At 46.6% G+C, this 15,292-nt stretch overlaps 1 protein-coding gene across 1 annotated transcript in view; it reads left to right on the forward strand.

The window, feature by feature from the left end:
• The window catches only part of LOC8039705 (motile sperm domain-containing protein 2), a 38,777-nt gene extending 29,584 nt beyond the window's left edge, over positions 1-9,193 (forward strand). Inside the window, exons 3-8 of the mRNA XM_040216546.3 lie at positions 568-654; positions 2,505-2,659; positions 5,745-5,805; positions 6,423-6,461; positions 8,081-8,205; positions 8,587-9,193. Coding sequence (XP_040072480.1) covers positions 568-654; positions 2,505-2,659; positions 5,745-5,805; positions 6,423-6,461; positions 8,081-8,205; positions 8,587-8,658 — 539 coding nt within the window. The 3' untranslated portion in view covers positions 8,659-9,193. The remainder of the gene's footprint in view (positions 1-567; positions 655-2,504; positions 2,660-5,744; positions 5,806-6,422; positions 6,462-8,080; positions 8,206-8,586) is intronic.
• The last annotated feature ends 6,099 nt before the right edge of the window (positions 9,194-15,292 follow it).

Genomic DNA, 15,292 nt, shown 5'->3' on the forward strand with positions numbered 1-15,292 from the left:
TGGTTGCTCTTTTAATATTGAAATCGGCCGCGTACCGTCCTGATTGAGGCATTTATGGGATGCTTAGAGCCGGCAGAGGCAGTTATCAATATATTTATAGCGACTTTAAAAACCTCCTTGGGGCGCATTTGGAGGGTTCTTTATTGAATATGAAGAGACATTATGCAGGCGAGAGAATTTGGTAAAGTATTAAAAGCAAGACCAAATGTGCCCGTTTCTTTTTTTTTTTTTTTCGAAGTTTTGAACTTTTTTGCCGCTGTGTATTACATACTGAACCCTCTTTTTTATTGCATTAGTGGATCTTTTTCGGGCGCAGGCTATGTTTGGTACAGGTCATTAATAACTTAATCTGAGAAAAAAATATTCAAAATCAAGTAATACTGATTTTGATGGCGGTCGGTAGTCTTTTTCCTAGTCCGTTACAAACCGTTACAAACTTAACCCGCTAAACACTGGTTAAGTTGCCCACTTTAATTTAAAGTACCTTCTCACATTCTTCGATTCTATCCATCCGTTTTGAGAGTATGAAGTAACGCAGTGTTTTTGTTTTCTCTCTCCCCTTTGCAGAAATTAAGGAGGAAGGCATTCCAAAGGCATTTTTCGAGCAGAAGGCCATCTACCCCTACAACAAAGACAAACTGGGGTGCTATGTCCGTGAGTGCACCATTATTGTAAAACTAAACAAATTACTCTGTACGTTTTTTTTTTTTCACTCGAATTATCTGATTTTACGGGATACCTATCAGCGCGCAATGCATTCTCTACGGAAAGGATTGTTGGGAACATTTTTCAAAATGTCTCGAGTGTTTTGCGAAACGATGCACTTCGCCAGAGTTACTGGACAAAGGCTGCTGCGTGAGTAGTTTCCGAGTGCTTAATGTTTTGTCTGAACTGCTTCGTCAAGACACGCGATATCGACATCATGCAATATTAAGATTCCTGCCGAAAGTTCTCTTCAGGCGCTTTCAAAGTGACTACTGGAGTTGGAAATGTGAAGTGAACAGTTATCTTGTCTGGTAAATAAAGACTTGTTTTGTTAGTGCGCAAAAAATGAACAAAAAACCTACTTGTTTATATCGAACATAAAATTATCTTTACGTGATTAAGAAATCGTACCAAGATCTGCATGACAGATGTGTTTTAGAGCCTCGCAAGTGCTCCCCAAACAAAAACAGTGGTCGGAGATACGTTCACGCACTCGTAACTTAGTCAGTGATGCGTGGAAAAGTGGCTGTCGGCTCCTGACCACCGATGCCATACAGATTTAATAGACTGTTTCAGTGAAGTGTTTTTGGCTGGTTCCATTCTCACCGGTCGTGTGCGCGCACCATTCCAATGTTTACCAAATCACAGCCCAGCATACGCGTTCCGAAGCTTCGACAAGCGAGCAAACCACGCGCCATAGGCACGAACGCATAAAGTTTCTCAGGTCAGAAGCCCGTTTCTGTAATGGTCTATACGGCGCGTGCTTTGGTCGCCTTCCAGGGCGACGAACACGCGTGTGGCCATAGCCTCCTCTACACTAACAAAGCCTAGCAATTCGACGACGGAACCATATAGTGCCCGGTCGCAGATTTAGAGCGTGAGGATTTCGTAGCACAGAGCATGAAGGAGCCGTTTCTCGGAGAACCTGTACGTCAGCACACAGCTTTGAAGCGACGAGGACCCGAAACACGCTTGTTCGCTCGGGAGAAATGTGTTTTGGCGTCTCGCCGCAGCGGGGCGCCAGTCACGTGGCTCTCCTCTCATCCGCTGCCTGCCGCTCCACCTTTTCCATTTCGGCGGCCGTTTCTCGTGGCGATCTGCCAGGCTTTGTCAGTATAGAAAAGGCTATGGTGTGGCGGGCTGTAGACTCGTAAACATTAGAGCGGTGCATAGCGCGAACGTGCATCCTTGTTAATCAATTTTATGGGCTATGGAACGATGCCACCATCTTATTTCCGTATAAAATGAAACCACTGAAACCGCACGCTCGAAATGCCTATAGGATTGTTTTAAATGTGAATGTTTTTTTAATGGATCCATTACTAGCCATGTAGGCTATGGATCCAGATGACTAATCAGACATTTCTTTGTACATCTTTACGTGAATAAACATTGATGATTGATTGATTGATTGAAGAACGAGCATCTGCCTTTGGAAGCTGCTTTCGTTGCACGAGCTATATACGACGATGGGGCAGCGCCTTCTGAAACTTTATGACCTCGCGTCTGTAACCTCTGTGTTCCAAGCTAAGTTGAAACATAGTGTAGTTTCAGTCCTTATCGCAGCTTCTATACCCTTGGAATATCGATAACAGACTACAGGGAGCAACCGCAATCACTGGTCATTCAAGAAACGCAGGAAGTGACGTATTACGTTCACGTTTTTAGCTTTATGATTCGGTCGTTCCGTTCTTATCAGTTCAATGGCGCAATCTGCTTGACTGAGAAGTAATAATAAGATTCTTGGGCCGCGCCAAAGCCCCGCGTGTCAGCCCGTTTTCTGTTTCTGCCGAACGCAGTGGTCCTTCAGAACAAGAACTACACCAAGAACATGGCGGACGCGATCCAGGTCAAGCAGGTCTTCCTCTACTTCTTGGAGAAGCTCTACAACGACCACGGGGCCAAGAAGGTTACCATGTTGCTGGACTGCGCCGACGCGGGTCTCAGTAATCTCGTGAGTAGGAGTCCTTAGAATCCTTCGGGCTGGTTCGTACATTTGCGTTTGAATGCGTTGAACTGCGTTGCAGTCGCACGAGAATGTAACTAACTGGCGGAGCCAGTGTATCGACTTCCTTTTCCATTAACCGCCTTTGCCGTTCGTGAACGCGTTCGAAAAGTGAATAGACAAGGTCAGCTAGCGTCTACCCACTCTCCTTTCAATCGGAGATCTCATCTCCTCCCTTCTTTCTGGTTTTGTCCCTATAGTTTGCTGGAGCATACACATTTGGGGCATAGGTAACTTTTAGTCAAAAGGCTCGCCACTCGCAGTAAGCTGTAACAGCAAACAGGGGTGAACTCGATCTAATGTTTTGGGTAATCCTCGTCGCCTACTGCGTAACAGGTAAAACCCAGACTTGTGTTCCCGTTTCACGGACAACACGAACTAAACAGAAATAATAGTAATAGCAGATTCTCGTAGTGCCAACGAACATCGAGCCGCGTCAATGGCGTAATTAAGTCGTTATGCGAGCGGTGGAGGAAGTGACCTTTGCTCGGCACCAATAAAAACAAACAAATTGTTTTGCCCGTTTTTTTTTTTTTTTTTTTTAAATATTTCCTGATTTTTGTTGTTTGCTCACGGAGGACGCGAATCCCAAACGGTACGCCCCCTGTCGTTAGTGGCGTTGATCACAAGATACGGTTTACGCCCAAGACACGAGGAAACAACACACGAGGAATTGAAAGGACATGTAGGCGGTATCGCATGTACGAATACTTTGTTGACTAAGTTCAAACTACAGGTACTGACGCTGCGACCATAATCAGAATAAAAAACAATTCAAGAAAAACCTTTTTTTTTCCTATTGTAAACATAGCCGTAGTAGGTGCTGCACCGAACTCGTGTTTATAATTTTTGGCGATTAACCGTAGCTGGAACAGTAAATAAACTTGCTGGTGCCCGAGATTTTACAACCACTCGATACCCACCGTTTCCGCAAAAATTGTTGCCGCAATCGCTGCGCAGGGTGTTGTTGAAATGCGATAGAATTTTGCACCGCCTTGTACCGCTTGCGTTTCTTTACTGAATTGCTGTGATGCTGTGGAAATTCTAGGAATATGTTTCGTCGACGTCCACGAAGTCTGGCGCATTTAAAAGCTATTTATATAGTGTTCTAATCTGTCTGTCTACTTCCGGCGGACGGACCTCCCCCGGCCAACCCAAGAATTTTACAGTAGCATTACGGCGATTCAAATGTTTCTTGCACAATTGGGACATAAACATTATATGCATACAAACACAATAAAACCTGTGTAACTATATTTGCTGTTCAGGCGATCAGCGAGTTCAAATTTGAACAAAGGCTAGACGCAATTGAGGGTGCACGATGGTTAAAAGGAGCGTCTATACATGAAGTGCCCCAACACTAAATGGACAAACCGAGCCCGGAAACGGAAATTCAAATACCAACAGTCAAGTCTTGGTTTCAGAGCAGACGACCTCTGTGGAAAAGGAGGTAAAAAAAGCCGATAGAAAAATGTGAGAGGAAAGAATGCAGGGAAAATCAGGGGGACGAAAACAGGAAATGAGGAAGGATCATTGGTATACGACAATTCACGGGGGAAGCTCGTTGTTATTCGAGGCTAGACCAGGAGTATTGAAGACTAGGGCATATAGGACAAAGTGTGAGGAAATGGATATGCCAAGGGGAAGGCGAGACAATAGAACATGTGGTGTTGACGTGCCCAGGGCTAGCTCCCGCCCTTACCGGAGGGTGCGACGGATTTAGCCGGCGCGCTGTGGTTTGCAGATGAAAATGGAAAAATGGATATGATAAATGCATTTTAATAACAAAGAGGAGACTGGAAGACTGGTGGAAATTATCTAGGAAAAATTAAATGATGTACAACTAACTAGCACAGCTGGGGACAGGCGGGGCAGAGGAAAATTGGGACTCCCTCCCGCGTGGCTCCGGCCCAGCGTCTCAACCCTGTCTCCCGGTGGGCCCGGTGCTACCGTAACGCTGACTAGGCTTTAGGTTTCACCAGAGGAAAATGGGCGGCTCCCTCGCCGGGGGAAAAAAAAGCAAGAAACAATGTTTTTATTGAGCATAGTTGTAACCCGAGACTGGGGATACGGACAAGTGCTTTTTTTTTTTTTTTTTTTGCCTAACTTTTTAAAGGTTATCCTGGTCATTTCTTACACCCCCCGGTGATAGTTACGAAATTGCAGAGGGGAAGGAAATTCACTTAGAAGGGGAAGGGCGAAAGTAGGAACCGAGCCGAGCCACAGACGCAAAAGCGCGCAAGGTTCGCTCAGAAATGCTATTTCATAATAAACCGGGTAATATTCAACCGCCACCGCAGTTTGTAAATTTCCACAACTATATTGCCGTCGATCAATACCCGAGTCCCAGAGCGCCAAACAAAAACAACCGACACCGACAAGCCTCAAGAACGTGCAGCGTACACTCGAATTCACCTTTGGTAAGCTTTCAGTCTCCAGATGCTGGTGAACTAAGTACACGTGATTATTGCGAACTCCTTAAAGTATACTTTCGCATGTATGCTGCACGTGCTTTAGGCCATAGCCTCCTCTATACTGACAAAGCCTGGCAGATCGCCACCACCGATATTGTAAAGGTGGAGAGTGGAAGACAGCGGATGAGAGGAGAGCCAGGTGACGGGCGCCCCGCTGCGGCGAGACGCCGAAACACCCTTCTCCCGAGCGATGGAATGTCCGCTCGTGCTCCTCGCGTTCCTCGCGATGCCGCTTCTCTTCTCCTCGGGTTTGAAAACCATGTTTCGGATCCTCGCCGCTGCAAAAGTTGTGCGCCGACGTCCAGTTTCCCCTTCGACGGCTCCGTCGTCGAAGGGGAAAGTTTCCCCTTTTTCGACGGCTCCGTCGTCGAACTGCCAGGCTTTGGTAGTATAGAGGAGGCTATGTTTAGGCCTGTCGTTGTCGTTTGTGTCCGCTTGTCGCTCTAGTGAAGCTATGCATAACAAATCCAGCACTACGACCTTGCGTTGTAGGAGGTGTAGGTGAAGCCTCCAAGAAATTATCCTCTATTATTTAATTTTTAACTTTTTTTTATACACAGGATATTGATTTCACCAAGTTCATCTTCAACGTCTTCCTCAAGCGGTATCCAATGGGACTTGGTAAGCGTCCGATGCTGCTGCATTTTACCCTAATAATAATAATAATAATAATAACACTAACACTAACACTAACCATAACAATAACAATAATAATAATAACACTAACCATAACAATAACAATAATAACACTAACCATAACAATAACAATAGCAATAGCAATAACAATTACAATAATAAAAATCGGTCTTTATTGTAGCGTCCAGGAACAACCCTGAGGTATTGGTGCTGGTACACTGGTGGATAAAAATACATTATACACATCTATGCAGAAAAGAATAATAATGAAGATGATTATGGTAATAATAATAATACTGATCTTTATTAGTGAAAGTAGAGGTATTCTGGGTGGCTCGCAGGGCTAAGATATGCGGCACCCCCTTTGCTTGATCGTCTCGGTGCTAGCTAGCCACCCAGAGCAATGCAATGCATAAAAAAAAAATCCAAACGAGGATCAAAAGGAAACGCTTCTGAGCGCCCTGTAGTTTCCTGCTGTACCTTTCGAGAGAGGACAATTACAAACGGCAATTGAGGGCGGCCGGCGAGCGAGCTCCACGCTCCCGTCCCCCTGGTCAAGGTCTCGGAACCGTAGCTGCAACGATCTCTTTTTTCCGTTTCAGGCTACGTCATCGTGTACGACATGCCCTGGTTGTTTAATGGTGAGTCCTTTCCCCGATCACTCCGTCAGGTCCCTCGCCCTCTTTCATTCTTTTATCACGCGCATTGCGTGAGCTCCCGCGGCTCTCCTGGACTTTCCGCGATTCCGTCCGTTTCGGTGTCAAGGCGAGTAGCGAACGGGGCAACGACACGAGTTGAAGGTTTTATGACAGGCCGCCAGTCTTCGGGACAACTAAAGTCCATGACGACGCTCGCACCCTCCCTGCAGGCGAGGCCGAACTCAGTGCGGGAGATTTATTTTTGTTTGTTCTTCAACTAATGACGTTTTTGATGGCGGATTAATTAGTGACTACTCTAAAGATTACCATCTTTTCTGATCAGTGTCGATTCGACGCCGGTTTAAAAAGGTCAACGCGACTGTCGTTTGCTAACAAGGATTAACTGTCAAATACACGTTGTCTTTTTTTTTAATTTCAGCTAGAACAATTCGGTGTAGACTAATTTACAATAAACAATTACACCGGTTTCATGAATTTGCTCTATACTTCGTTTCTCCGTAAGTTCGAGGTTTTCGGCAAACGCTAGATCATGACATTTTCTGCCTAAGCGTGTTACAGCCGACCAATCCAATGAAGCGCGAAGAATACGTCGTGGCATTGAGTTTTCAGTTTGTGAGTTTGTGATTGTGTCGCAACTAGCTTTATGGCGCCGATCGTTTGTAAGATGAAACGGAGTATATAATCAGCGAGGCTTACACCAAAAACGCTGTCACACTGCCCCTACAACGTGAGGCCGTAAGGACCGGTGCGTTTGGTACGCCTCGCTAAAATCGAATTCTAACCGTTCTTACCTGAAACTGGGCACGAGAACGTCGTTTCGCAAAAAAAAAAATTGATGTCTGTTTGTTTTTTTTTTTTTTTCTTTTTTGTTCTTGTTTTAGAGTTCAACTTGGATGTTGTGATATATTAAAAATAGTCCAAAAACGGCGAGCGTGCACTTTCTATGTCCTATACTTGATGTCTGTCGTCTGCACGTACGTTTGCGAGCGCGCTCCCAGGTGGTGACCGTTCATATATTTTGTTCGCGATTACCTCGCTCGTCGCCTTCCCCTCATATAATATTCTCAGCGTTTTTACGTTCAGCAAGCCACCCGCGATCGAGCTCGCAAACCACGGAAGCAGACGACGAACAAGCTGGTATGGGACGGAGGAAATGCACGACCACCGTTTTGACTTTATGTTTAATATTTCACAATCTCTAAGTTGAGCTCTTAAAAAACAAATAGACTTAAAACGTCTCGTGAAACTATATTCGCGTGTCGAATTTCAGATACGTACGTTTTGAATTCGGACTTTGCAAGGCGTGCCAAATGTGCTCGTTCTTACGGCCTCACCTTGTACATCTCGTACAAAAGACACTGTGGTCGCTGAAGACATGATGACGTGAATTACACGCTTCAACCATGTTGGAAACATGTTTTTGTATGCCGCGTGTGACATCACGCAAGAAATAAACACGCCTCAAACAATGTCTGACGACGGTCTTTTGCACGAAGTACCGGCAGTGTGACAGAGGCTTAAAGCTGATGCTCGTGACTGGTGATTCATCGCCTGTCGCCGTCTCATTCCTGGTTGGTCCTTCTTGTTCACTGCCTCTACAGCTGCCTGGAAGGTGATTCGCGGCTGGATGATGCCAGAAGCCGCCGAGAGGGTGAAGATGGTGAACAAGAGCCAAATCACGGACTTCATCGACCCCAAGGACCTCCCAGTGCGCATGGGCGGAACGGTAAGCGTCCAGAGGCAGGGGCCTTTTTAAAGCTGCGATAGATGCCTGTACATATTGGCTGGAAACACTAAAGTTTTGTTTTAGCGGACAAGGATGTGCTTGTGCACATCCTTGTGTCGCTAAATCTAAGGCGCTTTCGTGGTAAACAGTCACCGGCTGGCTTCTTCGTTCCGAGCGAAGTTAGAATGTAAAACCCCTTTTGTCCTTTTTATTACTATCAATCTCCCGATGTTCAAATGGTAGGATGGTGGTTACTGCCTTAAGCAGATGGAGATAGTAATGTAGGTGGAACGAAAAGTAAACTAGTCCCAATAAATTGCGATCCGGGGGTAGTGTTGTTAACTAGGTTTTAATTATGCGATTCTTTTTTTTCTCTCCTAGGACACCTACGAGTACAGCTACGTCCCTGGCAAGCCCCTCGGTGAACGCGTCGGCGATTCTAGCAAGATGTAAATTACGCAAGAAACAAAAACAAAGAAATGAACTACCACCAGCTCTGTGAAACAGCAATTCAAGTTCATCTTTTTTTCTTTTTTTTTTCCTTTGTTAAAGTCTTTTTTTTTATTACGGACAAGCTAGAGGCACTTATTTTTTAATTCTTGATATTTTTTTTTCTTTTAGTTTAACAGTATTTTATTACCTGAAGGAACATTCCTTCGAAACACGTCTACGTAATTCCCCAGCGCCGCCTTGTTGGCATGCTAGCAAAGTATTGGTGGCAGTATCTCAATCATCGCGACTTGCTTCACTCCCTGTGAGCACTTTGAGCGAACAAACGTCAAGAACAAGAAAGAAGCAACAACGGCAGTCGAACACATTGTGTCGGATCTGAGAGTGCAATGCTCATTGCTGTGATACCATGAGGACGTATATTCGCGAGAGTTTTTTTGTTAAATGTGAGCGCGCTGAGCAGCTGCTCAATGTGCAGACTTTCGGTATGTGCATTTTTGAATCTAAAGTTATGAACAAGAAAATTAGATTTTCTTTTACTTTTTTGTCGTTTGTGTTTCCTTCCCTGTAACTAAACAGTTACAGGAGTTATATTTTTTTATTGAGTTCTAAAGCCACTTGCTTGGTGCCAGTTGCTTGAGCACAAACAAAGGTAAGCTTATGTTGTGAACAACATCCGGTTGACAGCCAGCCAAGAACGGCTAGCTCCTTGATGCCATAGGAATAGTGTTGTTCTTTCAAAATTTCCTTCGACGCAAGCATCAGAAAAAATACAAAAACCCAGCAGAAGGCCGGCCATAAGTGTCTCCTGCCTCGCGAATTCAACTTCGTTTCAGCCAGAGCGATTCAGCGCTGGAGCAACGGCTGATGCTGCGGCGTTGGAGCGATGCGCGTAGCAAACCTGCTCAGTACGCGCTCTGTCAGTACATCCTGCGAATAACTATCGGACGCTGCCATTGTCTCGTCGTGACATCGTTTCCCAAGTAAGCCTGTACCAGATTTAGGCTGACGCGAGGAAGTATCCGTTGGAGAACTTTGTCACATTACATTGTTTTATTCACCAAAATATGAAGTTTTCGCATTGCGTATAAGAGCAAACGCAAGCACTGTGCGTTTGCTTTAGCGTTGCGTGCTCCAAGCTGCACATGCGCGCCGTCGCCACGCTCCAATCCAAGAAGCAGCTTGGGCTCCCTCACGCGTGCAATCTGGAACACGCAACGCCAACGCAAATGGACAGTGCTTGCGTTTGCTCGTATAGGCGATACTAAAACTCGCTATTGATAGTATCTTTCCGTCAGCGCAGTATCAGCTGCCCAAAGATCACACTTTCCCCTGCAAATACGTTTTCTCTTACCACAAAACTGCATGAGGCCGAAATCATTTAAAAAAACTTAAGTAGCCTTAACGATCGTTTTCGAAATACAATTTTTCCACGGTCCGTAACAAAGCGAAACTGACTTCCAGAGAAGTCCGTTTCCCTTGCCTTGTGCCAGTATAGCAAGGCGCTAAACTAGCGCCATCTGAAAAGGTGTGCGAAAGAACAATATAATCAGCTTTAATCGTTGGTATTCGTTAGGCATCCAAATAAATTTTCCTTTGATGGGTGCCGCAGGTCTGTAAATTTATCGTTTACAGACCCTAGCTGTTCCCGCCAAAACCAGAGATAACCAGTGTAATGCCTTCCTTCGACCCCAGGGTACTGCAGGAACAACTTGGTTATACCATAGCCCCCTCTATATTCACAAAGCTTGGCGGTTCGATGACGGAGCCATTGAGTGCCCGGTCCAGGGTGTAAGATAGACAGGTGGGGAAACGGCCCATAGAAACCTACCGCAGTGCCGTGACCCGATTGTGTACTCGTCTGCTTGCGGGTGGCTTGCGGGTACCCCCGATTTGCGACAGATGGCGCTGCGGCGAGAAGAAAAAAAATTGGAATTGAATTTGCATGGGACTTTATGGGAGAGTGCGCAAAATAAACTGAGAGCACGACAGTCCTCCATTGAAAATCCACGAGAAACCTTCTCCGTCAGTTTAACCGGTCGCCAGCGTTCGCCCACCCGGAGTGAAAGTTCGCGGTGCTCCACATAGATGGCGCCACAGAAAAAGAAAACCGAGGGGGACACAATCCGGTCGCTCATTTGGCTCTCGTTTCCCCACCTGTCTATCTTACACCCTGGCCCGGTCGCAGATTTGGAGCGCGAAGATCTGGTAGTGCGGAGCACTTCTCGGGAAGCCTAGTCAGCGCACAGCTTTTGCAGCGTCCAGAACCCGAAGCATCGTTTTCAAACCCGACGAGAAAAGAAGCGGTAGCCCGAGGAACGCGAGAAGCACGAGTGGACATTCCATCTTTCGGGACAAGTGTGTTTCGGCGTCACGCCGCAGCGGGGCGTCCGTTACATGCCTCTTGTCTGCCGCTTTATCTTTTCACTTTCGGCGTCCGCGTCTCGTTGCGATCTGCCAGGCTTTGTCACTGTAGAGGAGGCTATGGTTATACTATAGTGTTATATCATTGATTTCAAGCAAAAATGTTCCAAAAGCCGGGATTCATGATTAAAAACAAATACCTCCGACTTGCATAACAATACCAACAATTTATCAGACGTTTCGTCTCCTGTACAGGAGACATCATCAGTGCGGCCTGGGAACACCCGACTAGCTATACTCTGTTTCACTGTTTCACCTTATGATGTACCGCAGGAAAGGCTACAAGCGCTCCTTGCTCCAGGGCACATCTCGGCGGCACAAGCTCTCGTGCACCAAGGGCAGCTCCCAACGCTATGAGCTCGCGCTTTTAGCCTTCTCTGCGGTACAACATAAGGTGAAACGGAGTATACCAGCAATCCAACGCTTGCTTCTTCCTTCTCTTCATCCGTAGCGCTCGTTCTGCCGACTTCTTCGTCCATGGCATACGGGAGACATCATCATCGTCGGCTCTCGTTTCAACTTCTTTTACGTCCGTCGTAGATGTGAAGTTAAATGAAAAGTTACTTCAGGATGCCCGACTTCCGGACAAGCATCGAACTTCCGGTGGCTTCATTTGCGCCAGGAAGCGACCTGGGCGTGGCGTGGCGTGGCGTGGCGTGGTGTGGTGTGGTGTTGTGTTTTTTTTTTTCTTTTTTTTTTTTGCGCCTTTTGGACAAGGAGCGCAACGAGGAGGCACTATGGAATCCATCTTAATCGGCAAGGGATGTCACTTTGGCATCCGAATAAAATTTTCCTTGATTAGTGTCACCTTTTCTTTAATTGTTTCAATTGTGCCTTTATTTCCAGGCTACGGGCCTCCTGCGCTCAAGCTTTGAACTAACTGTGACGCCCTCATTCTGGTTACTACACGCTCACTGGAATGGGCCTCGCACTACACGTGACGCCTTGGCTGGCGTTGATTTTTTTTTTTTTTATGTGTAGTGTAAAATCACGTTTCGACGTCCGAAACCGGCTAGATTTCCCGCCGCAACTAATTTATATTTATTTAAATTATTTACATTGGTAATCCCAGTATATTCTAGAACGGAAATTGTCGCTGCAGAACGACATGGAATTAGAGACGCTGAAAAAAAAAAAAAACGGGGGGGGGGGGGGGGGCGGCTATTTTTAAGAATAGACTAAAATTTTTTAGCAAGCCCTCTACCACCCCCTTAATAATCTCACAGGGAAAGCCTCCCTCCTCTAGCCTCCTCACTTGTAACCCGAAGCTTTCGGCTACGCTGTGCTGACAGGACTTCGTTAAGGCCGCGTTCAGGCAGGTTGTGGCGATCCCCCTCTTGATAATCTTGGAGTGGTTCGAGTCATAGGGCAAAACACCTTTTTTCGCCCTAGGACAGTAAGTCCAACATACATGCGACGGGAGAAGGGCCAACTTCAGATCCAAAAACTGCAAACCACCCTCCACCGGGTTCTCACTTGTGAAATTCAAGCCCGAGGCGCTAGTTCTGAAAATCTCCAACATGTCTGACACAAACACCGCCCTTTCTGACTCCCCTTTTTTCCGGAACAGAACAAGGTAGTCGTCCACAAATCTGAAAACATGGACGACTCCTGCCTCCAATCTATTCTTAATGTCCCTATCACACTTTGCTAAGTACAAATCACTTAACACTGGAGCCACACTCGCAACAATACACACACCTTGCTTCTGCACGAGCTGTACGTCTTTAAAAACAATATATGTGGATTCCAAATAAAAGCCCAGGAACTCTAGAAAACCTTCCGCGGCAACCCCACATTGATTTTGGAACTTGACCTCTCCAAACACCTCAATGGCTTCACGAATAGCTACAAAAAGACCGTCATGTGGTATAGAATAAAACAGGTTTTCAACGTCAAATGATACCGCAAAAAAATTTTCGTGGAGGAGGGAAGAGGGAAGAGAGGGGCAAGCCAGAAAAAAGACCAGTGGTGATACCGTATATACATAACGTTAGCCATAACATCAAAAAGGTAGGGGAAAAGCATGGCATTTCGGTTCTCCTTTCAGCTCCACGGAAATTAAGCAAGCTATGTGGGAGGGTGGAACGGGGTGACACACGGTTGGATATTTGTCAGAAAAAGCACGCAACAAAATATGTAGGATGCAGAGTGGGGGTAGTGTACAGAATTCCTCCGTCTTGTGGGAGGGTATATGTGGGGCAGTCAGGGCGATACGTGAACGAAAGACTGAGGGAACATGCCCTGTCATTGAGGTCAGCCCCCTCTGGCAATCTCGCAGTGCATTGCAGTAGGTGTGAGTGTTTACCCTATTTCGACAACACCGTCATCTTGGCACGAAACAAAAATAGAAAGACAAGGGAGATAACGGAAGCGTTTTTTATTTCCGAGTGTGACGAGGGCACGTGTGTAAGTGCCCCATCGATAACCCTGTTTGAATCAGAGTTATCGTTTTTACGATCATGCATGGTGTAAGAGTAAGAAATGTGATTAGCGACGGTTGGAACTGAATCGGATGTGTGTCTTGTTGGTCTCGCGGTACGTGTGGTTTTTCCAATAGACCAGTTGCAAGTAGCGCTCTGTGGTGTGTGTCTCTCCTACTCGTCCGTCGTTTTTAGCGCTTTTAACCCCTAAATAAGATACTACTCTTCAGGTGAGGACAGCGCGCTCCTCGCGACGTGCCGACAAAGTTCGCCTTTCACTCTCTCTCTCTCTCACTATGGTTTCAAGCGGCGCCGGCAGATGATTCGTCGACCCGTGGGCACGATGGGCACGGTGTAAGACGCAGAAGGCAGGCAGCATTGCGCAAGACGGCTCGTGCCGCCTCATGCTCCACACGCGCAGAGCTCCAGCGAGGTTGTCGCACGTGCAGAAAGAAAGACCACGGTGTACCGGGGGTGTCATGGCAACGAGATAATGTTTTGCGCTCTCACACAGTTTCGCCTTTTGGCCACCGGCGACACTGTCAGTCGCGGGCACGGTGGCCGCGGAATGATGCAGCCTTTCGGATGCCCGTCGAACGAACACTATTTGATTCCTCGCGTGACGCGCTTAGCCCCGTCGTGTCCTCACCGAATAAGTGTGTCTAAAGCGCGAAACACATGTACGACGAAACCGTCCGATCCGACGTCCGACCGCGCAATACGACGGTCGGAGGCGAGGGTTTTCAACGCTCCCCGATGCTGCGAAAACCCTCTCCCCCCAAGGTCATTCCGGCAGTTTGCACGTCGGATCGGACGGTTTCGTCGTACATGTGTTTCGCGCGTGTACAGGACACTCCCCGAGAATGCGTAGAAAAAGTCAAATAGCGAAGATCTGCGGAAACGCGCGTGACGGCGGCAGCAGTCCCGTCTTCGCATCGGCGACCCCGTCAACCGCACTGCGTTCCGAGACGTCCCCTTCACGTGCTCTGGCGGCGAGAGAAGGGGGGGGGGTGGGGACTAGAGATGGTCGCCAAATAAACCCCACCACCAGGGCTCTTTTATGTCGCATTCGTCGTTCTCTCGTGCAAATGAGAGTGTCCTGTATTCCCCTAGTAGAATATTTGGTATACGGTTCAAAGTTCTTTGTAGAACACAAATGGAAGCTATCACTGAACACATCTATGTGTCAAAAAGCAGTCCAAATGTATGTATGTACAAGGCCTCTAACACTATGAGCTTTTTTGCTTTAAAAAAAATGCTATGACTCTTCTTCTTTTGAGGACACAGGAGGGGAAGGTGCGCCCGCTTACCAGGGACCCGCGAGCCGCATTTGGACCCGCGAATCGCAGTTTGGTCACTCCTGTTCGAGAGTCTAAATAATCGTCATTCATTAGTGTTCCTCGGAAGGTGATTATGCCTCATGTACGGTAATTACGTCCGTTTAGTAATATATCAAAAAGATTAGCGAAGAGCCACTAGTGGAAAATTTTCTTTTCAATTCTATGCGTGCAAGCCGGGGCGAAATGTGAAGTACGGTTATCTGCCTCATTCTATGTCTTGGGCCTCTTGCCGCTTAGACGCTTTCTTTTTGTATTCATCGGAAAAGAACGTTGACGGGTATGCTGGATGTGCCTGGTTCTCATTGTTTTAGTTGTTTATAAACTGGTTACTGCCGATCCGGTTTTTTTTGTCGGAAGCCACAGATAAATATTGGATTTATTGACGTGGAAACTAAGTGTTTTTGCACTACTGATTGATGCAAAAAAAACGGGGAGGCAATAAGTGACCCT

Source organism: Ixodes scapularis, unplaced genomic scaffold (genome assembly GCF_016920785.2).
Source record: "Ixodes scapularis isolate PalLabHiFi unplaced genomic scaffold, ASM1692078v2 PGA_scaffold11__112_contigs__length_91849675, whole genome shotgun sequence".
Classification (NCBI taxonomy): Eukaryota; Metazoa; Arthropoda; class Arachnida; order Ixodida; family Ixodidae; genus Ixodes; species Ixodes scapularis.